This window comes from Scatophagus argus, chromosome 7 (genome assembly GCF_020382885.2).
Source record: "Scatophagus argus isolate fScaArg1 chromosome 7, fScaArg1.pri, whole genome shotgun sequence".
NCBI classification, from domain to species: domain Eukaryota; kingdom Metazoa; phylum Chordata; class Actinopteri; family Scatophagidae; genus Scatophagus; species Scatophagus argus.
This window is the reverse complement of record NC_058499.1, coordinates 22,575,591-22,600,392: the sequence shown is the minus strand read 5'-3', so window position 1 is coordinate 22,600,392 and position 24,802 is coordinate 22,575,591. Positions and strand designations below refer to the sequence as shown.

The following is a 24,802-nucleotide window of genomic DNA, read 5'->3' as shown; positions in this document are numbered from 1 at the left end:
TTTATTTATTGCAGCACAGATGAATTTTCTTTGGTAGATATTTCTGTCAAATCTGTGACCTAATGAATGTGTTCACAATGTATTATTTTTGTTAGTTTTTTACTGTAAAAGAGCTGCCTGCAGCTGCTGCAGAGAGTTGCAGTGTTGATAACTGCGGTGAGAGTGAATCAAAACAGTGAAGCTAAAAGATCCCAAGACTCTCAAAGTCTCATTGTGAAATCTCGCGAGAGGTGAGTTGGTGCAAGAAGACGACAGTGGAAACTTGAGTCAGAGTTGGAGGAACTTCGAGCAAGAATTCATTTCCAAAGTCATGGCTGAATATTTAGCTGTTGAGGTCCACCAATCTTGAGTTTAAAGCATGGATAACAAATAGATGTCACTGTTAAAACTAAACTGAACAAAATCAAAATTCTAAAGCTTTAATCAGGCCATGAAAGCCTGCATCAAGGTTGCTTCTTTGTGTTGTGAGGGTCCAGCCTCCCTGTATTCACACCTTACCATGGGGCTGTAAATCTGACCTTGGATCAGTCATCCATTTCCACCCCAGGGTGCACTGAATGCTCTGGATACTTGAGAGGATTAGTTTGTTTGGGTCTGGGAGCATTCATCAGCTATGTGTCAGGTTTACCTCAGCAACCAACCTGACAGAGTTAATCTTACACTAATGTTTACTGTCAATACATATTCACATGATTACATTCAGAGTGCCATGGTGGTGCAATGGTCAGCGCTGTTGCCTCACAGAAAGAGGGTTCAAAGTGAGAGAAGGAGCACACAAACAGAGATGCGTAGCAACAGCAATAATACCAGAAGTATTGGAACTATAGATAATGATAATGATGAAGTATACAGAAGGTAATATGATGATTATGATAACAATAGTAGTAATAATAATAACAGTAGTAGCTGTACAGAGTAGCAATAGAATTAAAATAGATTATGACTAAAAAGTAGTAATTGCAGTAGGTTTCAAGCAGGACTGCAGCAGGAGGTCCAGTCACGATCCATGGGAACCTGCAAGACGAGAAAGCACAAGGACTCCAGGGAAGAAGTTGAATTAGCAACATGCATTAATGGGACATAAATGTGTGCAGAAGGAGAGGGAGAGGAAAAGAGAGCTCAGTGTGTTGTGGGAGGTCCTCCGACAGTCTAAGTCTATAGCAGCATAACTAGGGGCCGGCCTATGCCAGCCCTAACTATAAGCTTTATCAAAAAGGAAAGTTTTAAATCTATTCTTAAATATAAATAGGGTGTCCTGTAGAGTAGCTTGATAACTAAAGGCTCTGGCAACTAAAGGTTACCAGAGATAACTAAAGTCTAAAGGCTCTCCAATCTACTTTTGAAGACTCTAGGAACCACAAATAACCCTGCATCTTGGTGACATAAAGCTCTGGTGGGATAATAGGGAACTCAACTCAAATCAACTCTTCAAGATATGATGGTGCCTGGCCGTTCAGGGCTTTATATGTGAGGAGAAGAATCTTAAACTTTATCCTGAATTTTACAGGCAGCCAATGTAGAGAAGCCAGTACAGGAGAAATATGACCTCTAATGCTGGTTCTTGTGAGTAATGGTGCAGCAGCATTCTCCAGCCTGGAAGTAGTAAATGCATGGATTATTTTTCTGCATCTTTCTGACTGAGAATGTTTTTTTTTTGCAATATTGCAGAGGTGAAAGAATGCAGTCTTTGAAATGTGTGTTATGTGTGAGTTAAAGGACACGTCCTGATCAGGGCCCTCTGTTTAGGGCCCAGAACTATAACTTCAGTTTTGTCCAAATTTAGAAGTAGAAAATTGCAAGTCATCCAGGTTTTTATGCCTTTCAGACACGCCTGAAGTTTGGCTAGCTGATTTGTTTCATCTGGTTTCATTGTTAAGTACAATTGTGTGTCATCTGCATAACAGTGAAAATGTATGGAGTGTTTCCTAATAATATCACTAATGGGAAGCGAATAAAGGGTGAACAGTATGGACCCACGTGCAGAACTTTGGGGAACTCCGTGACTAACTTTTGTGAGTATGGACGATGCATCATTAACATGAACAACTTGAGATCAATCTGATAAATAGGACTGAAACCAGCTCAATGCAGTTCCTTTAATGCCAATTAGGTGTTCCAATCTGTACAATAAGATAGAATGGTGTCAAATGCAGCACTACGGTCTAACAATACAAGGACAGAGATAAGTCCCTCATCTGATGCAAGTCATTTGTGACTTTGACCAATGCCGTCTCTGAGCTATGATGAGCTCTAAAGCCAGACTGAAAATCCTCAAATAAACTGTTACTTTGTATGATTGGTGACTGTTCTCTCAGGATCTTGGAGAGAAATGGAGCTACAGTAGATATTGGTCTACAGTTGCTTAACACCTCTTAAGTGTATGCTTTTTAAGAAGAGGTTAGACTACAGCTACTTTAAAGGCCTGGGGTACATGGCCTGTTATTAGGGACAGATTGATCATATCTAATAGGCAGGTGCTAAGCAAGGGTAAAACTTCTCTGAGCAGCTTAGCTGGGATGGAGTATAAGAGGCATGTTGTTGGTCTAGATGAAAATGTGAATGAATTTAAACAATGAAGGTCAATGGGAATCCTGGTCTGAGCCCTTCTTTGCTGAGTTGATTGGCTTCTCTACATTGGTTGTCCGTCTGTGTGTCAGCCCTGTGATCGACTGGCAACCAGTCCAGGGTGTACCCCGCCTCTCGCCCGTAATCAGCTGGGATAGGCAGTATGCTGTTTGCTGACAATGAATGTGATCATGGACGGATGATCACTGAGCTAAAAATTCATATTATGAGAGAAACACAATTTTTAATTTTTATAGTTTTTATTGTGTTCTTTTCTTTATTTTGAATTTACCAGAATAAAACCAAGAAATACAAAATCATATGCAAATAAAATCAGCAGCAGCACAGTGGTTTAATGCTGTCACGCTCTCATCACATTTTCACATCACATCTCAGTGTAGTCTGCGTCACAGCATCATTTCAAATTATAAGCACTGGACAGGTTGTACTCAATAAGCCCTCTGCTTTCACTTTTCCAGGTTTTTAAAATTGTCATACTGTCCCTCAAAACTCAACAGCGTTTGCAATTATTTCTCCTCCGTAGAAACGAGGTAGCAACCTGTTTCTGTTGTGTGCTAGTGTTACAGGCTACATCTGTACAGTGCAAGGTCTGAGGGCAATGTGATTCAGAGGCCTTGGCATTCCAAATTTATTCAGCTGTGGCCTATAAACAGGAACAGAAGAAGGGTGCAAGAATTTCCTGCAAGATTGAGTGTTTGATAGAAACTGGAGTACCAGAGGAGGACGAGTGTGTAAAGAGCATGTGAAGACAGAATACGGCCTGGCAAAGATCAGAAAAGCACTTAACGGACACATTTTGCTAAGCAAGCCCTTTGATTCTTCTTTTAAAAATAAAAAGATCACTTAGACACTGATGTCTCCTGTGTGTGCTGCAGAAGCTACAGAGCTAGACACCAGGCAGTTTAACGCAGGTACATTACACCTGTAGGCACAGTGATGGTTAAGACTGGACACTGCAAAAATAGACATTAACACAAGCATTAATTAAAAAAATCATAATTCCACGCAGGAAAAAATAATTTAAAATTTCACTCCAGCATTCATCAAAGCTTTAGAAAAATAAATCTATTCTGTAATTAAGATAAATAAAGTAAGTAAAGAGGTAAGGTTTTTTAGATTAAAACATGCTACTTTGTTTTAGTTTGTTTGTTTGTTTCTTAAGAGGTGTATTCAGACAGACCTCTTTATGCGGCTGTTTTTCAGGGTTTGGGCTCGGCGCCTGACTTCCAGTGAAAGGAAATCTTAATGCTTCAGCATGCCAAGACATTTTGGACAATGCTATGCTTCCAACTTTGTGGCAACAGTTTGTTGAAGGTCCTTTTCTATTCCAGCATGACTGTGTCCCAGTGCACAAAGCAAAGTCCATAAAGACATGGCTGGATGAGTTTGGTGTGGAAGAACTTGACTGGCCCACACAGAGTCCTGACCTCAACCCCATCCAACACGTTTGGGATGAACTGGACCAGAGATTGTGATTCAGGCCTTTTGGTCCAACATCAGTGTCTGACCTCACAAATGCTCTGCTGCATGAATGGGCAAAAAATCCCACATCTTGTGGAAAGCCTTCCCGGAAGAGTGGAAGCTGTTACAGCTGTAAGGCTGTCTGTGTATTTAGAATCAATGTTATTAAAATGTGTGGAGTTTGCATGTTCCCCCTGCGTGGGTTTTCTCCAGGTACTCCAGCTTCCTCCCACAATCCCAAAAACATGCCCATTAGGTTAATCGGCTACTCTGCACTGCCCCTAGGTGCGCATGTGTGAGTGTGTAGTTATCTGTCTTAATGTGTCAGCCCTGTGATTGACTGGCAACCAGTCCAGGATGAGCCCTGCCTCTCCTAGTCAGCTGGGATATGCTCCAGTTCCCCCGTGACCGTGATGAATAAGCGGTATAGAAAATGAATGAACAGTGTAATGGTCAGGTGCCCCCATACTTTTGTCTATATAAGTAATGATCTTTAGCTGGAGAGAGAGCACAGAGAAAAGAGGAAAGAACTCACATAGTAAATCTATTCATACAGCCACATTCTAAAAAGGTTCAAGTAGCACTTGACTAAATAAAATACAGGAACGTGGAGAACAGAAAAAACAAAAGTGCAAAACAGAAGTGCTTGTCATGGGGGCCACAACAAAGTTCAATCAGGACAGTGGAAGATGAAGGAAAGCCTGATTTTACAAATGTCTAGAGCAGAGGTTTTCAAATTGAGAGGCAGAAACATGCTTCCAGTAGCACAGATGACAACATATCCAATCTATTCCTCTGGGACATAAAAAAAAGTGATGAATTTGGCTGGGACACATTTGTAGTTGTAATGTTTTGCAATCTTTTTTGCCTCAAAAAGTTACTGAAGTCAGTCTTAAGAAAAACACAAAGATGGCTGTGTTCTGTCTCTGAGCACCACACATGTTGTCAAATTGCTGAAATTTTTTTATTTAATTTGCTTGTGCTTTCATAAGCTTCAGTGCGGGCTCCATGTCCTTTCAAACTGTGAATCCAACTTCTCCTCACACACTCCTACTGAATAGAATACGCAGGAGTATTAATGTTACACCTTCCAATGTCAAATAAAAGACAAAAGACAGATAATTGAAAGACAACATGATAAAGTGCCCCAGAGGCCAGTCTAAGTAAACAGCTGATGGCTGTTTGGAAGAAGTCCTGCACTGAAGGAAATGTGACTAAGAAGTGATATTGTTGGTCTAGTTAATTTTTAAGTACGGTATGTTGTTTTGGGCATCACTTAAGAGGAAATTCCTTCAAACAGAGAGAGTGTTCCTTTCTTGTGCTGCTGCTTGTGACAATATTTACATGTTAAAGACTTAATGAGACTGTGACAATGTTGTTCAAAGTAAACTGGGTACAAACTTGTTCATTTGACAGCAGTTTTGTACATGTGATCCTATTGTACAGGATGCATCTTGTCTTTCATTGTGCCTATTCAACTCCAGCAGTTTGATTTATAATAAATCATGCAGATTTTCAGAATAAAATATAGTTCACTGGTTGTTACTCTGAGAATTTGCTTATTAAACTGGTTAAATCATAAAGGAGTTGAAGACAAACTGAATTTTAAGCTTGGACAATGCTGTAAAACACTGTGCTATAAAGTCATTGTATTTTAATACTTGTTTTAATCAAATTCACGGTAGACAACAATCTTATCATTATTTTTTGTATGCACTGAAACTGTGAAATCAAGGACAAATTGGAAACAAACTCTCAAATTCTGAAACCTGCATGATTTATTCTGGCCACTAGGGGGACGTGCAACCTGCTCTAAACAGAACACTGGCACTGGTATGATCAACTTGTAGTTGTTATAGCTAAAATATCAGGACATTCTCCTGTTCACACAGCCAACAGACCCAGCATTCATCTGGAGCTGACAACTTGATGTATACAACTCCACTATTAAATCTGCTTTTAGTTCTGTTCCTGAAGGAAATATCTGTCTAAACGTTCAGCTGCCATTTGCTAACTTTGTCTGCTGTTGGGGGGCTGTTCAGGTACTGTGCAGTGGGTTCATCAGCTCTTTTTCACTGTAAACAAGGGCAGTGAGAGCTGCAAGACTGAGCTAAAACAGGCAATAAAGCCACAAGTCAAAGTCAAAACCATCCATGAGTGATTGTGTTGGTATTCAGCCACATTAAAATCATATAAAATAAATGGATAAAAATGAAATAAAAAATTAAAGAAAACAGATTAGATGAAACTCTGACCAAAACAAAACACAACAGAACACAAGAATGGAAAAAAACCTCAAGATTTATTTGTAAAGCACTTTCCATGAAATGCCCTGTAAACAAATTAGAAGGACTAATGACAATAAACAACAAAGTTGTCTAAAAATAAATAAATAAACCTTCTACAGTCCTATTCATGTTAGTTTCCCATCAGCTTTGTGTGATGGCTGGAGTGTTAGAAAGATTCTATGTCTAAAAAAATACACACATTACCCTCTCCTGCATCTGGCGGTGCTGTCTCCATGGTGACAACTCTGCTGGATCTACAGTATTCACATTGTCTCTATGGAAACAACGCTGCCACAGTAACGTGCACTTTTGGTCCGCTGTCAGGAGGAAGGGCGATGTTAATAACGCAGCACTAACAGTCTCTGTGCATGGACAAGTTAAAACAAAACATGAGAATGAGAAATAAAAAGTTACATAAAAGTTCATACTGTGATGTGACAATGTGATGTTCTTCAACCACGTTCAACACAGCCCCACCATAAAACAAAAATAAATCAATTTCCCATTTGCTCTCTCTCCAGACTGAAGCACACAGTTGTTTGTCAACTTGTATTATCTTCTTTGACCTTTCACCAAATACACACACACACACACACACACACTGTGTGATAGAGTATTGTACATGTAATTGTCACAAGCGCCTGTTAGTGTCTGTAAAAGTAAATGATACGAGAAATTGACTGAATCCCTAATACAGACCCACCACCACCTACACACACACACAGTCCCTCTGCTCTACCCTGACACTGTGTGGAAAGTTCATTGGCTTTAGGATACAGACTGAAACATTGTCTCCTAAGCACCCTCAGCACAATGGAGTTTTAATGGCAGAGATATTGATCCACAGTGAAAATGAGATCACTGACCCAAAAAATAACCAGCAGCACAAAAAAACAGACCATACTTTGAAACTATGACCCACTTTTCAGTGACAGTCTAAATACGATTTCATGTTCATGTTAGCAATTAATGTCACAAATCCAGTGAGATGACATCAGCTCACAGTATTATGTTTATGCTTTAGACATTAATATGTAATGTAAGTAGACTTTCAACAAAGACTTAAGAGAAAAATTAACTTCAAAGTAAACTTAACCCACTGACTACCCATGTGCAGGTCTATAATTTGGCTGACTGATGAAAGTAAAACATGACACTAAATAAGAACCCACCAAGCTCAACTTCGCTCACCAGCAGTACAGATGACTTCCTAATGGCAAAGTATCACAAAAACAAGAGAAAGGATGGGCTAACACTCCACAGACACCAGACACTGGTGGTCACATGTGTTACCGTGACAGACATGCTGCACTGTGCAACAACACAGACAACATGAGACTTTTAACTAAAGGAGCTTTGTAATGAGAGCAGGACCAAAAGTATCCTTCATGAACACCTGACAAAACTTGTTAACCCCAACTCTAGGAGATAAAAAACTCCTGGCTTCAAATGGTTTTAACTCGCGAGAGCTCTTTTTCAAGCTGTTCACAGGACAGTGTCTAAGCTGACCACAGTCTTAAACTACCAACTGACAACCCATGCCACAGCTGAAAGGTACACCTTCATTTGTCACATAAGGCACAACTTGCTAAATTACAACAGAGTTCTGATGAGGAGGGTTCCTGTACATGAACATATTCACAAAAAATAAAAACAATTCATTGAAATGCATCATAAAAAACAACAACAACACATAACAACCTAGAACGGATAGTCAGTGACTGAAAACAATCCATACTCAACATAACATCTGCAAAAATGTCAGTAACAAAACAAAAACAGTTGCACACACAGTAGTCTCAAACATATAGATGTTTCTGTCTTCATCAGGTCCTTATCAGCACCAAGCAGACAGGGAGTGTGTATGTGTGGGAGTGAGAGAGAGAGAGAAAGAGAGAGAGAGAGAGACAGAGTGGCGGGTCAACAGAGTTTCATCAGCTGGGTTGTCAGAGCTCAGTGGTCAACCTGAATGGCCACTCGCTTTTAGGACTCCTGAGGCACCACCTCCATCACCTTCTGACAGAAGGCTGTAGTTGAGACTGCAGAGCACACACACACATACACAGTGATGATTACCCACAGTGTCAAGTAAAATACCTTTTTTCAGAAATTCATATGTGAGAAGGGTCAGGCGTTGTACTCACAGATTCCTTGCAACAGCCACTGGGGTTTGGTCTTCCAATACACACCGAGTAAGTAGACAGGGACGCCGGTAGCAATGATGCCGAAGCCGATCGCACACTCCTTCGGAGTCTTCCAGAAGGAGACGATGATGAGGAAGAGACAGGCCAGCACAAAACTTACCGGCAGGAGAATATTCACCTGCAGGGAGATGACAGAAGGATTTTCAGTGAACCAAAACAATACGCTGAAAGGAAATAAAAAAACATGTTGAACTGAAGGGCGGTGAAGTGCTCTCTGGAGAGCCCATTCAGTGGGCGAAACATGATGCAGTGCACTAATGGTGGCAAATTTTAATGCTCTGGTGCCCCACCACATACAGCCAGAGCCCTTTTTATTCTTTCACTCCGGCCCCTCAGACAGTCTGAGTCCACGACTGAGCGCAAGACCTCACCAATGCTTTCGTGGATAAATGGACACAAATTGTTGCTGCCACATCCAAACTCTAGTGCCAAGTCCTTTCAGAACAATAAGAGGCTGTTACAGGAGTAGATTAATATTCCCAACAATGAGTGGAGGACACATACTTTTGGCCATAAAGACTGTGAACTGAAGACTTCATAAATCTACCAAATTGCTGATATACATGTCTATTCAGAAAGGACATTAATTAGTACAAATGATTGTGTGCTCCAAATCTGTTGGACAGCAGGAATGTGACAGACAAGGAAAGGAGAAAGAACGAGTGGGAGAGTGACAGAGAGGGGAGGTCATCAAAGAGACAGCGCCACCACTGTCCCACCACTCAGTGTCTCTCTCTGTCTCTCACACACACACACAAACACACGCGCATGCAGAGTGCTGGACTGACAGATCTCACTTCACTGCCCCAGATCCACAGATTCATAGACTCTGCCTCTAACCAAGACACAAAGGACAGATGAGTAGACTCAGGGGGAGGAGGGGGGGGCATCAGGCTCTAATAAGACACACACACACACACACACACAAAGTCACATGTGAATGGAGTGCAACCCTAGTACAACGGAAGACTAGTACTCTTCTTGTAAGCACATGCACGCATGCACACACATACACACACACACCACTTCCCCAAAGGCCTCAACAGCAGCTGACAAGCATCCAGCTTCTCTTCTCTCTCTTCATCTGCGAACAGCCTCTATTCATTTGAGCTCTGCTGAATGGATCTTTGTTGCTTGCATGAGACAAAAAAGAAACATTTGGTGCAGCCAAAGCTAACTCTAGTGAGAGCTGATGGTGACAAAGACCATATTAGGTTTTCATGTTCACTCGTCTCTAACCTTCTGTGTGTGTCTATCCATGATGGTCATTGGAAAGTCAGGGAGGAAAAAGGAGCCTTATCCATACCACAACTGCTTTTTTCTTATGTTCTGATGACTGCATCAAGTTTGGCTCACCTTGATCGGTCGCTCCAGTTCTGGCTTTTTGTAACGAAGCCACATCATCCCGACGATTGCCATGGCGATGCAGAGCCAGTTGAAGAAGCTGAAGAAGTTTATGACGGAGTAGATGTCGTTGGAGAAGGCGTAGAGCAGTGTCATCAAGCACTGGAGAGAAGGAAAGGGAAACAGTGAAGCGTGCAATACCAGCATGTTTTTATTTTCTGTCTACACGAATAATAAAGCTCTTAATTTACATATGCATCCTAACTGTATCACTGACGATGTCAGTGTGATATATTTTTCAGCGCTACATTACAACACCAAGTTTTTAAAGTAGATGTAACAGTTGTCATGAACTTGGTATGGCCTAAGTTGCTGTGTAAGGGACAACAGCAAAACACTAGTAATATACTGCTGATTGATGCTTTATTTCTATATAGCAGCATTACCCTAACAACCCAATATCACTGTAAATCAGTGTACTGGCTCCCTTCTGATATAAAAACTGAGAAAGATAAAAAAAAGATATTCATAATGTAAGACATGTGGGTTTTAGTGTACAGAGAATTAGAAAATGAGAGTACATACAGTGAACAGAAGCGAAGGCAGTGGGGTGAGCAGGTTAGGGTGGATCATTGACAGCAGACTGGGCAGGTGACCCTCCCGGGAACCCACAAAGAACAACCTGAGAGGGAAGGAGAGAAACGGATACTGAGTATGAACAGATAATGCTTGTGCAGGTGTTTCCCCTAACCCACTTTGATCTACACGTGCATGTTTCTGGGTATGTTTTTCATTTGGTGTGTTTGTTACCTGGATGATGTGAACAAAGAGCCATTGACTGATCCAAAGCAGGACAGACCTACAAACACTGGGATGATCCACGCCATTGGACCCAGGTGTCTGTTACCAAAATCCTGCACGCACACACACACAGTACAGATGTGTTAAGAAGTCAAGTAAAATTAGCCCAGTTACTCCAAAAAACCACAGGGATATTATGACAAAATAGCCAGCGCCAGAGGCTTGGTGGTGTAGGGAATACTCCCAGGGCTAGCTGGTGAACTGGTGCAGCTGGCGAGTTTATGTTAGCAAGCCAGAGACATGCTAGCACTAATCAGCCACAAAATCCCTATGAGCTTTTTTTTTGTTGCTCTACTGGGCCATTTTCTGCTCCTGACATTTTGTTCTGAAGGCTGTATGTAATTCATTTAAATTAGAAGTTAGGAAAGATGGATGAAAAGTCAAAGAGCTAACTAGCTAGCTGTCAGTTACCGCAGAAAGCTCTTTAGCGCGGCTGCTAGCAGAATGATAAGATGTATTTGTACCATCAGTTCCTGTCTGCCTAACTGTGTGCGTACTATTGCTCTACTGTGGAGAGGATGAGAGGGATGAATGAAGGTGGATGGTGTAATAAGCTACTGTGTTCTGAACTCTCACTTTAGCTGTTTCCTCAAAAGGACAGCACAGTTAAATATGCAGTTTCTGTCAATGGGGGTCTCTCAATAAAAACAAATCACATAGTTTTAAGACACAGTGAAGTAATGCAGGATAACTGTTGTCTTCATTATCAAACGGCAATCATTTTCATGAAAATCTACGTGACGTGACTCATAAATGCAGAAATGTTCACCGACGACATAATGTTTTTTATTCACGTTATTCAGGTCATGTCATTTTTAGATATTTTAATGTGGAAATGTTACATACAATATTTTTAAAACATCTTTCCATTGGTGAGCAGCAAAATTTGCTTGTTGAAGCTCACTACATCAGAATTTGACATCACAGGTTTGTGCAGAGTTACATGACCCCTGCCAGCAAATCCACTGTCAGACATACTGACAGCTGTGTCGTCACTTCAAATAATGGTGTGACGAGACCCCAACTCTGTTGTGAAATATCTGAACATATTCAAAATGTAGAGCATATCCAGAAGGAAGCCAAAGAGCTATGATTTAACCAAACTGATCAGTGATGTCCCGGAACACATTATAATCGTTGGGTCTTTGTTTTCATCTTAAGATAAGATAAAATAAGGCAGGTTTTTATTAATCCCACAAAGGGAAAACTCTCAAGGCTAAGTAAATAGTAAAATGTATTCACTGTGTTTGGCACTGTTCATACAAATAAAGTAGCACAGTGTGTGTGAACTCACCACAGCCACAGCCTCTGAGTTGAGCATCTGATCAGTGGAGAGGGTGGTAAAATAAGCCAAGTTGGTCAGTACATACACCGCCGTCACAATGGGCAAAGAGATGATGATGGCACGAGGAAGGTTTCTGAGGAAGATACACAAACGCTCATAGTTGCAACTCTTCACTAGATTACAACCACAGATTATCAATCGCTCCTCTGTAAACGTAAGTCTGTGTTTTAACATACAAAGCATGCAAGTCACTCATTAATACTCACTTGTAAGGCTCAATCATCTCCTCAGTGACAAAATTCAAGTAGTTCCTGTAAGCAAAGTAGGAAACAATCAAAGACAGATTCCAGAGCTGGAGAAACAGAGCCAGCTATGCATAGTGTACAAATAAAAGCATTCCATACTAATCCCTAAATGGACAAAAGAAGCTGGATTTTAAACAAAAACAGAAAGACAAGAAAGACAGTGACTTTATTGATCCCCAGAGGAATAAATTCCCAACAGAGTTAGCTTCTAGGAAGTAGGCTGGGTGGCAAATCAACATTACGGTAAGTGGACATTCAGTTGTATCTTGGCGATAAGGCATATTATGTAATTCATTAAGAACATTTTGTAGTGAGGGGCTGCTGTGGCTCAGGATGTAGAGTGAGATGTCTACTAAACACAAGGTGGTGGTTTCACCCCAACTCCCCCTGTCCACATGCCAACCTGTCCTTGCTCTCCAGACTGTAAAGATGCACAAGGCAGTACATTCCTAAACGGTGGTCGATGGTCCCAAGCCCGGATAAATGGGCAGGGTTTCATCAAAAAGGGCATAAAAACACTAAATGAAATTTCACAAATCATATTTCTCAGGTTGGGTGGGGCCCAGTGTGCCAGCGAGATGGAGGGAAATGATCTGTTCTGGTGACCCTGTATGATTCATGGTTACATATGTTAATTTACATCCTTTAATCATAAGGGGTCAGTAACGAACCATAGAACGTTAATGAATGCATCATGAACAAGAGGCGAAGCTGCTTGCAAAGTGATCACACTGGTTGGGCGACGTGTGAACTTACCAGCCACCGTAGGCGAACAGACCGCTGTAGAGTGCGAGGCCTATGCTACCAAACTCATATTTGGACCCCTTGAAGGAATTTTCTGGAAGAAGCATGTCTGTATCACCTGGAGAACAGGAAGAAAGAGCTGGGTTAAGACAGAAGAAAAAACTCAAATCCACCTGTCTGCAGTATTGCTCTGCAGGCAAGTCAGTCAGCCTGGAGCACCCGAAATGCGGAACAATAAATGAAACCATGAGCTATATTTGCCTAACACAGATTTTAAAAAAGCCTTTAAGGTGGATGGATGGGGGGGGGGCGGCTTAAATCCGTCTCAGTATGCGGATCAGTGAAGGACTGCAGAATGTAATTGAGTTAAGACAGGCTGAGAAGGTCAATAAGTGCCCCTGACTGTGACACAGCTTTCTGGATGGAACTGAGGCATGGACGGATCACTCAGACAAACAGAGGGGGCTACAAGAAGAGAAAGGCAGACAGCGTCAAGTTGGTGGTTTATTGCCTTGCTGAAGGGCAGGACAACAGCAGTTGAGGGTCTAATTTACTTAAATTGACTAGCCACTGCGAGGATTTATGACATTTTGATCACAGCCCCGGTTCTCTGACCTCTGGGCTGCCGCTGGTTCGAGATGATCTGTGCCACATTCCTGATGGAGCTGCTCACTACAGCACGCATGCACATTCTCAGACACAGCGACGGTTGCTAAACCAACAGCCTTAGGCAGTGTTGGTACTGGGTAGGTTAGCACTAAGCCACAGTGCACCGTGGGAAATGAACGATTAATATTCTCCTAACCATTCCAATCCCCTTCCTCCAATCCAATTTGCTCTTACATTCAATTTAAAGCGTTATTCTTTCTTCTGTTACTCCCCATTACTCCCCAAATTCTAATCATAATATCCCACAAACCAAAGCAACATCTTCAAATGATTTTTTTTTGTTTATCCAACAGCAGCAAATTCTTAGATTTAATAGGGAAAGTCGTTGTCCCTGATTCATACTTGCTGTCTTCATGATTGTGTTTGTCAATTTGGATGAGTAATTGTCTTCCTGTGGATGAAACTCAGGCTATCTGGGTGTATGGAGGCAGCAGATCAAGTAAAGACAGAGGCACTACATGGATCAGTCCCACTCTTAAGGCTGAGATGAATGTAGTTCTGCATGCTTTAGACTATTTGTTAATTAAGTCTGTTAAAGAACCTCTCCCAGTGCACAAACACACACCTTTAATTCTCACACCTCAGGAAGAGTTGTGCTGTGTGTGAGCCAGCAGTACAAAAAACAGGTATAACAATGTCAGTGTAACTGTGTTTTATTAAATAATCTATGTAAGAATTGGCTCGATAAAGAATGACAATAGGAACGCATCACAGACAGACTGTAACAAGATGAAAGTAGTGGGTCTATGTGTCCAGTCAACAAGAGTCTCTGTGAGTGTCTCACTGCCAAACAATGTGGACAGGTGTCAGATTGAGGAAGCAGGGGTACACTGCAGCTAATCAGATTATATTGTCCTCTAATCTGAGACACCAGCAGTCTCTGACCTCATGAGCCTTGAGCTTCATGAACACACACACCGAATGAATATGGCGCATGAAACCGCAGTTTAACGACGGGTCAGGATGAGCAGAGTGCACGTGGCGTCACTTTGGTTTGTCTTTGTCAAACTAACATCACCATGGCAACTAGACAGAATCTGCTGACAGATTCAGCATGCCCAGATTTACATACACTATATAAACAAAAGTATTGGAACACCTGGATTTCCACAAGATTTTGTGTTTCTGTGAGAATTTTTGCCCATTCATGCAGTTGAGCATTTGTGAAGTGAGACACTGATGTTGGATCAAAAGACTTGAAACGTAATCTCTGTTCCAGGTCATCTTCCACAAGTTCTTCCACACCAAACTCATCCAGCCATGTCTTTATGGACTTTGCTTTGTGCACTGGGACACAGTCATGCTGGAATAGAAAAGGGCCTTCAACAAACTGTTGCCACAAAGTTGGAAGCATAGCATTGTCCAAAATGTCTTGGTGTGCTGAAGCATTAAGATTTCCCTTCACTGGAAGTCAGGGGTCGAGCCCAACACCGGAAAAACGGCGCATCCTTTTGTCAATATAGTGTATCTTGTACAAGGAATCCTTTTGTGAAGTTTTCTATTACATATGAAGAGTGTCTTTGTAATGGAAAAGTAAATTAGTTCAAAAGCTCCTGGCTTGTTCCTGCGACCCACTGATCCAACTCCCCAGTCTGGAATACTCCTTTCTTTAAATGATTACTTTATTACAGAAATTCAATGACTTGTAAACAGTCTTTGTCATATCTCGGCATCTCAAGTTCCTCCTTGATCAGATGGTTGTTTAAACAGTTAAAGCAGGTACACTAAAACAGAACAACAATTCACTACATAACCTTCACTCCAACTGCCAAACAGCAGCCTGTCAGGCAAGTTTATATATGTAATCAGAGCCATTCTTTGTCTAAATCCAGATAACCACAGACAAATCTTACTTAAAACAGTTATCAACAGTGCTGCAATGGAAAAGACTGGTGTTAAAGATATAAGAGCGCCACGAGGCTACACATCATGTTAGAAAAGCTCCCTTTTGAAATAGCACTGGAATTACAATTGAGTAGAATTACTCTTCACGCTCCTGCTACACACATAAACAGGTATTAGAGAGGCAGTCAACCTATCTGGGATCAGTTAGAGCTTATCCATGTTATTTAGATGACACTGAGAGATCTAGAACAGACAAAAGAACATACAGATTTGGGACAGACAACGGTGGGATTTTACCCCCTCATTTAAAAAAATGATGGATTCAATTTAATTAAAATGAACAAATTTTTTATTTTTATTGTAAAGTGGCTTCAAGCTCTCAACTTTTTCAAGTGATGAACTAACTATTAATATGGCTACAACGGAGACAGAATGTCACCCATATGATGCACACGGGTCATCAATACTAATCCTTATCTTACTGCTCAGTGAGACTGTTTTGTCCAATGTGGTGGTGAGTTAAGGCCTCTGACATGAGCTATGAGGTGCATTTGAACTTTTTGAATAACCCAGCATCAATTTTGGCCTGGATTAATTACATGAAGGTTCACTTGTCGCATTATTATTTGAAGGCTATACGAGATTATGAGTGTATGAAAACATGAAGTCCAAGATCATCATTATTATTATTTGTAAAAATCTACTTAGCCTAACCCTCCCATCTTTAGCCCTTACAAACTGTTTACACTGCTGAATTACTCAACGAGGAAGTACTTCGAGCTTGTTTACCATTGACACACCCATCAGACAACCATGTGGCTTGAATGGGCCTTTCTGTCTAACGTCATGGTAACTTTGACTCTCTGCAGAAACAAACTGGCTTCAGAAAGCTAAGCCAGCCTTACATACACAGCTGCATCATCAGCATGCCTCTATCCAAACTTTATTATGCATATGCTGCAGCAGGTACAGCTAAAAGCTCTGCTTTTTCTCTGTGCTCCCTGGGTTCTCTGCCAGTGAAAAACCAGTTTGCACAAACTTCTTACTGGATCTCACGTGCTGGCCTGCTTCTGAATAATTCCATTGAGTCTTGAGGTTCTGTTTGCCCACCACTCAGCTGATCTGAGACCTGTCACCTTCGACCTCCGCGCAAATATGCAGTGTGTCATTGCACCCACAACGTGTGTGTGTGTGTGTGTGTGTGTGTGTGCGAGTGCGCATGATAAAGCTGAAAAAATTGTCTCAATGCCGTTCTGAATGAATCACAAGTGTGCTGCATACCAAAAACAAAGACTTCTAAATTGTACTTTTATAATTTAGGACGCTTCAAGCTTTAAACTATAGGTTTGGTGTTACCGTTTGAGTTAAACTGAGACTGTCAAGAAAACTGATTTTCAAAGCTGAACCTCACAGCTTTGCTAGAGTTAATGTCAGGTGCAAGGCCAAAGGGGAAGAGGTCATGGGTTCTCAAGGCAGAGGCAAACTTTTTCAGTCAAACGTTATCTGCTTTTGATCTTTTTTGTACCTGAATCTACAAAGAATGACTGTTGGATGCATGGTTTTGCATGTGATTGGACATGTGATTGGACCTCTACTACAGCTAAAACATCAGCTACATACAGCGTGGTAATGGAGTCAAGATTTGTGTTTATCTGACTCTGATGGTGGTAAAGAAAAAAAAGCTACTAATCTGTACCAATGTGGTTAGGGGTTTTCATCATAGACGGGTATTGACGATAACTGTGATTTTTAAAAATAATTAATAACACACATTGTGTAAACAATCAAATTGCAGATGTTAGGCCTCATGGATCTTTTGTTTAGCAGTTCACATGGCTGCCACATGGTCATAAGGTTTTCATATTTTGTGTGCAAATTGTTCCTTTTCTGTGTTCTTCTACAGTTATGGATCCAGACCCTCTCTGTATACCTCACTGCTCTTGTGTAATTCATTTGTCAAAGATGAGCCAAAACACACAGTAAAGAAAGCTGAAGATGAATTTGACTGATAGCATTAATTCTTTTTAATTTTCTATAGATATTGTGGCAATATCGTTATCCTGAATCATTCCGATCACTGTAATCGTGTATTGAAAAGCTCATATCGTGACAGCTACAATTTGAGATTATGTCCAATGCACCCTGACTCATACAAACTAAACACACATGCTTGTTGACTTGCCCTAAAGCCATCTAATGTACCATTGTCTTCTATTTTTCTCTTTGTCTCTCTCAGAAACGTACCACCATCTGACAGCTTCTCGGCAGACAGGAAGAGAGGCAGCCATAGGGGCACAGCAGGGCTTGGCAGCACACACACACTTAGACCACAGGTGGTATATAAGCCTGTAGTTTAAGGGTTTTTGTCATTAGAAGGGAAGTGGAAGAGGTATTATGCCACCTTCTAGGACTGCAAACCATAGGAATCTAATTTCTATGACATGAACCCAGTGAACTCCAAATCCTCAGGCAAGAGTTGCCCTGTCTACCTTTAGAGGGCAGCGTTTGATTGCCTGAGCTCGCTCACTGTCCGTTTTATTCAAGTCAGATAGTTCTTCAGCGCTCTGATAACTAACACAAGCTCTTGTTTGTTCAGAAAGGTGTCTTGTAACTAATGAGTTCCAAATAAAAGCGTTCTACTGTAGCGCCATTGTCAGGTTTCTCCGAGCTGTCCTCGGCCATACTTCACAACATCCTGTGGCTTTAATGAGGATTCGGCCCAAATCCAGAAAGCTAAACAACAGCTACTTCACCTCTATAGATTCACTGCTCCTGTGGCACAAAGACAGAGCTGACTGAAAATAACTTTAACATTACAGTGCTGGAATTTGATCACATTCAACACTAACACTGTGGAATACAAACTTGGGGTTCACAGAGAGAAAAACAGTGTCATCCGTCTCTGGAATTACACAGAATCTTCCCAGTTAATGTAATAAGAAAACTGTCATCTTTTATTTTGAATTTATACTACTTGTATTTTGCATGAAAGATTAGATAAGATTGCCACAGTTAAATTAGCTCCACAGAAAGACACACAAGCCACACATTTTTCTGTATGTGGCAAATAGATGCCTTTAAAAAATCATTTGAGATCATCCAAGTGCCTGTTTAAGTCATGGGAGGAAACAAGAACACATCACCAGTGAAGACGTTATAGAAAGAAACAGCAGCTCAAGTCAAATCAGCCACTTCCTGTTTGTCAGTGTTCCTGTCATGTGGCACACACTACAACCACGCTATGCAGTACACTCCCTGAACAAATTACTAAATGCGAGAAGTTAGTTGCATCAGCATATCCAAACAACACTGAGCCTTGAACCTTAAGGTGTGTGTTTATGTTTCCAAATGAAGAATTTCCAAAATTCTAATGTCAAATCTGAAGTTTTGATCATGCTAATTTGTACAAACTGCTGTCAAGGACAATTCTTTGATTCCTGGAACATGTAACATGCCATTAACGCTTGAGGGTTTTCAGGATTAAAATAGTAAACTATGTTCTGCTTTTAAAGGAATTTTATGTTTAGCTTGTCCTGTTTCACTTTATTTCACATTAAGTATCATACATTCAATTAAATGCAATATGAGACCCTGGGTATACAGACTTTAATGATAAAATTCTGATAACTGATGGATTAATCACATTGCAAGTGTATAGGAAACAAACTGCAGGTGCAATATTAATAATTGCCTACATTGATATATTACAGATGCAAAGGTAAGTGTATGCTGAGTTACATATATGATAACCAAACTGATTCCCAAAACAGGGAACTTTGTTGTGTTGTTATGGATTATATAAAACTAAGCTCATCATGTAAATGAGCTTCCAGAGAGGTGACGTGGTTGATCATCAAAGAGAACAAAGAGGAAATGGTTGAAACTTATCATATGGTTGACACCAGCCACATATTTAACAAGGACTACCACAGCCTTCACTTCCTGTGGCAGCTCAAACAATCTGTTGTGACTGGGGAAGCAATCTGTACTTCTACAGAGCTACCGTGGTGTGTCCTTGCCTTCTCAGACACAGTGTGCTATGGCAACACAACTCCCCTTGAAAGAGGACGGCTAGAAAGAATTATATGCCCATGCAATGAGCTTCCCTCTGTCTCCTCCTCCATATGTGTCCCACTTATCAGATGCAAGACGCAGGAGGTGATTACCCGCCTCTCTCACCATGCTAGCCCCCCCTCTTCCAGCCCCTTCCCTCCAAAAGGAGAGTCCAGAGCTTTGGGTGTAGGGCATCTCACCTCAGAAACACCGACACACTGAGTTTTTTATGCTGTCTGCTGTGATTATGGTTGTGATGCTGTGATTCTGTAGATCATACACTCTTACCATTAACTGTCAGAAGGAGCCATTAAAGATGTTCATGGGTGGGGAAAACACCCGCACTAACAGGAACTCTGTGAGCATGTGTGTGTGTTTGTGCTTCTGAGAAGTACCTTGGCCAATCTTGACAAAGCCGATGATGATGATCAGTCCAAGTGCCAGCAGCTTTGCTGCAGCAAAGAAGTCCTGTACTCTGGTGGCTGCCTTCACACTGTAGCAGTTTACAAACGTCAACAAGACTGCAGGGAAAGAGAAACAGAGAATAAGAGAAGAGACAGACACTGTAAGTGACACCTTAGTGAGCTGACATCAGGAACAACAGGAAAAAGGTCCCATCTTACTCAAAACGCACACACTGAATTAGATTACACCTGTGAATTAGGCAATATGCAACAAAGTCTTTCACCGGGACCACATGGAGAATTAACTTTCCTGTGTGTGTGTGTGTGTGTGTGTGTGTGTGTGTGTGTGTGTGTACCTGCAGCTCTGAAAGCACACTGTTAGCTGTAGAACAATTCACAAAGATGGTAAACAAATTCTTCAGGGAATAATAAGAACATTTCCACTAACTCTGCTCTCTTTTACAAACACATGTACATTGATACACTGATGGTAACGAACCCCCTCCTACACACACAGACAGACTAATAGGTTTGTTGAAGTGGCCCCTAACCCTGGACCCCATTAAAAGCGATTAACCAAAGCAGCAGGTCCCCTCAGAACTCCTAAATCAGGTCGCGGCCACAACAGAAAGACGAGACAGAGCACAATGAGGCTCTGTGTTAACGAGACCAAGACAAAGCGAGAGGGAGACTGAATACAGTAGAGGACTGGGCACACACTCACACGCGCACACACACACACACACACACACACACATACACGATGGCATCCAGATTCACACAAACATGTGCACACACGTCATTCACAAATACTTGGACATATATGTGTGTAGGTGGCATTTATGTTCAAACTGATGACATGACATGTAAACACAAGAGAAACAGATCAAATGGTAGAATAACTTGCACCAACATAAACCTATGGACCTATGGGTGGATGTGTGAGTGTGCGTGTGTGTGTGTGTGTGTGCAGATCTGGCTCTCAGCCCCACAGTGACCCTGACCACCCCAATGCCTACACCACACACACACACACACACACACACACACACACACACACTGAGCCTCTCAGTTCATGGCATTGTCATGTGATCTCAGTCAGGACTTAGCTTTAAGTCAATCTGAAGATTAGTTATGAGGGTTACTAGTTGGTGCCACATACACTCACACAAACATATATTAATAAAAATGCACACACAATGTCAGATAGAGATGGAGTGCATGAGGCAAAGTGGGGGAGTGTAGTGGTCAAAGAAAACAACCTGAGATTGGTGCTGAGAGGCTAAAGCAGCTAGTAATCCAGAGTTAATCTTGTTAAGACTCTGCACAAAACAGACAATGTGTTTGTGAGACACGCTGAAGTTAACCAAACTTCACGGTTAGACAACGTCTACATGCTAAAATACACACACACAACGAGCTTTAAATGACTGCTTTGAGTGAAGTGAAAAGTGTGAGCCTACCTGTTTGCTCGTCACATTTATTCTGGTCACCACATTCTCTATATATGCCACCTCAACTGTATATATTTTTCAAGGCACAACCTTTTCTAACTTTATTTATTTATTCATTTATTGTTATGTGGCACTGTTACACCAGGTCAAATTCCCGTGTACATTGTACATTTGGTGAATAAAGAGATTCTGACCTTCTGACAAACCACACATTATTTTTATTCTTGTAAATGTATCCTCAACCTTAGAGCTAAGAGGGATTTAGTATGATATTTTAGTAGCCTACAATGGGTGGTTACAGGCAGCAGGAACTGCCACATGCTGATATTAACACAAAAATGATTAATAAGCTACAGGCTTTTCTTTGTTGGACTTGAAGTTTTCACTGAATAAACTCAACGGACGATTCATTTTTGAATACCATAATATATCGCATCTCATATTGACAACACTGTGGCCTTTCTATTCTGTCAAATCCAAGATGTTTTTCATATAAACATTTGAAGCCTCGTTCAAACTTGAAAGACACACACAGTTGAATAAATTACAAAGGAGAAAATTAAAACTAAACATCTAAACGTCTAAATCTAACCGAATGACTAAACACTGCTTCCATCGGGGTGAGATTAAATGAGACAACCATCAAGGTCTACCCACGCTGGTTTTGTAGCATATCTGATGTAATAACGCGGTATTTTTGCGTATGAGGCTGCGCGTGTGAATGAGTGTGTGTTTACGTATGCGCGTGTCTCTCGTCTTTATCGCGCGTGCTCCGTATCGCATCTCACCAACGCCACTTGAGTCAACTGTTAAGTGTGAGTGCTGGGTCAGCTATCTCAAATGTCCGTGTCCCTTCAGGTGTGTGTGTGTGCGCGCGCGCATCTTGACACACAAACAGGGTTACGTGTTTCTACTTTCACCACTCACAACAACAATGCCTAAAGTTGCATCATACTGAGCAGCATGGCTCGGCTCGGCTCGGCACGGTTAACTTACGTATGCACAGGCAGGCCACAAGCTTGGCCCCATTCTCCGGCACCGCACACACGGGGAACAGGGGCTTGATGAGGTAGGTGGCGAAAACGTAGGCGACGATGTACTGCGAGGACGGCCGAATGATGAGCAACTCGATCCAGAGTTTGAGGAAAGCCGGTAGGGAGCCGTACACCTCCAGGATGTAGGCATAGTCTCCGCCAGACTTTGAGATGGTGGTCCCCAGCTCCGCGTAGCAAAGGGCTCCCACCGTGGAGAACACCCCACACACTGTCCACACTACCAGCGATAGACCCACCGAGCCGGCTTCTTTCACCACGCCGGTGGGTGTGATGAAGATGCCCGAGCCTATGATGGTGCCCACGATGATGGCCACGCCGTTCACCAGGGTGATTGTTCTCTTCAGGGCGACCCCTTCCTTTTCTTCGGAGGCGTTGTTGGGGCTCTTGGCGTCGCTTCCCGGTGCTCCACCCTGGTTGGAGTTCACCTTATCCCCGCCGCTGTCCAGCATCTTTTCCATGACCTGCTTGTCCTCCTCCCTGTCTGCCGAGGAATTTGAATTTCTCTTTTTCAACCCCGACATCGCTGATTTTGTTCTCTATTTCTTCTTCCTCACTCGGGAGACACACGCGTCCCACTTTGCCGCCTTATTCCCCTCTGTCGCCTGTGTGTGCTTCCCCTCAGTTAGGCTTGTAGTCAAATTGCCGGTCGGTTTCAGCCACGAGGAGTTCACGTCGTCTCTGTCTGAGTGACTCAGTGTAACGTGTCTCCTCTTCGCTCTACTACCCGTGCACAAAGGATCATGAGAAATTGTCATGACTGCCCTCCTCAGTCAAGTCCAGCCCCTGCTTTTAGATCTGCATCTCATCAGCAAGGCCTGCATTAGTTTTGTCTTTTCCACCCTCTAGCGGTGATATGTGATACTACATAAGGGACCAAATGCCCCTACATGCTGTGGCGCACTCGGAAAATCTTCATGGGGTGGCCGGATGGGGCCACTGAAAACCTTGGGGTGGCACACCAAAACCATTCCTGAATGTCAGGAAGTATTTTCTGCTGATGTTATTTTAAGACTAATGGAAAACTATGTCAGTTTGAGAGTTTAAGAATATGTGTGCAGATACACATTGGTTTCTAATCACACAAAAAGCTGACCTTTATAATCATAAAAAAATATCAAGGAAAAAAAAATACCAAGGAAATACCAGTAATACAACACTGGAGCAAGTGTGCCAGTCAAGTTACAGTCTACATCCATGTCTGTTCACACTCATTTATTTAGTTCTAATATACTGTATGCACTGAAGACTTTTGAGGAATATAACAAAAGAGAATAAACGTAGTTCTTGGCAAGATGAAAGATGTCGCCGCGTTGACATGTCTGAAGCAGATCTGTTCAGTCAGCACAGTTTGAAGGTTGACACCCAAGATTAGAGTCACCAATTCAGTATGTAACCAAATGTGAAATACGGTCACAATCTGCCCTTCTGTTCCTGAGTCATGGTGGTGAATTATGGACAGAAAACATTATGATGTCACAGTGAAGTTGACCTCTGACCTTTGGGATATAAAATGCCATCACTTCATCATTTATCTAATTAGATATGTGCATGAATTTTGGAGTTATGACCAAAACATGTTTTGTGAGCTCAAAGTGACCTTTGACCACTAAATTTAATCAGTTCATTACTCAGTCAAAGTGAACATTTCTCCCAGATTTTAAGATGTTTCCCCAAGGTGTTACTGAGATATCAAGAATGGGATGAATGGACAACGTGAAAACATAATGCCACCCACCACAGCTGTCACAAAAACATCAGTTTTTAAAAAGTAAAAAAAAAATTAAAAAATAGAGAAACACAGTTCTACGGTGCCCCTTAAGGACAAACACACACAAGATAAAACACAAAGAAAAAAACTTATTCCACTTATTCCATTCTTGGACAGCATATTTCTGCATTCTCTAAGTTAGAGGACACTGGACAGGACAGCCAGGTGTGTTCACACTCCTGCCTACAGGTAAACTGGGTCACCAGTTCATCCAGTCTGCACGACTTGTAACTAAAGGACAGAAACAAAGAGAAAGTGCAAACCTCACACATCCCGATTCCCTGAAGCTTGCATGTTCATACTCGAGGACGTCGTAGGCGTCAGCCAAAAGGCTGGTGAGTCATGTCACCGTCATACGGGCGTGCTTCTGTCAGCTACAGGTCCTTAGCAGTTTGATTTTGATTTCAGACCGCAGCAGAACACTCCCCTGTGTTTGAACTTCACAAACGCTGCTGCTCTCCTGAGACAACAGTGAC

The 24,802-nt window shown here is 41.8% G+C and overlaps 1 protein-coding gene across 1 annotated transcript; it reads right to left on the bottom strand.

Moving 5' to 3' along the window:
- Positions 1-6,330: 6,330 nt before the first annotated feature.
- On the bottom strand, positions 6,331-23,355 carry slc7a5 (solute carrier family 7 member 5). The gene is made up of 10 exons (XM_046394250.1): positions 22,500-23,355; positions 20,041-20,166; positions 13,091-13,196; positions 12,296-12,340; positions 12,039-12,162; positions 10,694-10,797; positions 10,469-10,565; positions 9,896-10,045; positions 8,480-8,657; positions 6,331-8,374 (listed from the first exon to the last, which is right to left on the bottom strand). Exons 1-10 carry the CDS (start codon positions 23,077-23,079, stop codon positions 8,319-8,321), a joined length of 1,566 nt encoding a protein of 521 aa, XP_046250206.1. The 5' UTR covers positions 23,080-23,355; the 3' UTR covers positions 6,331-8,318.
- Between the last annotated feature and the right edge of the window lie 1,447 nt (positions 23,356-24,802).

Excerpts from the sequence above, each read along its gene's own strand:
- slc7a5 (XM_046394250.1), bottom strand. The coding sequence starts at position 23,079 with ATGTCGGGGTTGAAAAAGAGAAATTCAAATTCCTCGGCAGACAGGGAG. Across the intron at positions 12,341-13,090 it reads CTGTTCGCCTACGGTGGCTG|GAACTACTTGAATTTTGTCA; the intron begins GTAAGTTCACAC and ends CTTTGCTTACAG. Across the intron at positions 10,798-12,038 it reads ACTCAGAGGCTGTGGCTGTG|GATTTTGGTAACAGACACCT; the intron begins GTGAGTTCACAC and ends GTGTGCGTGCAG.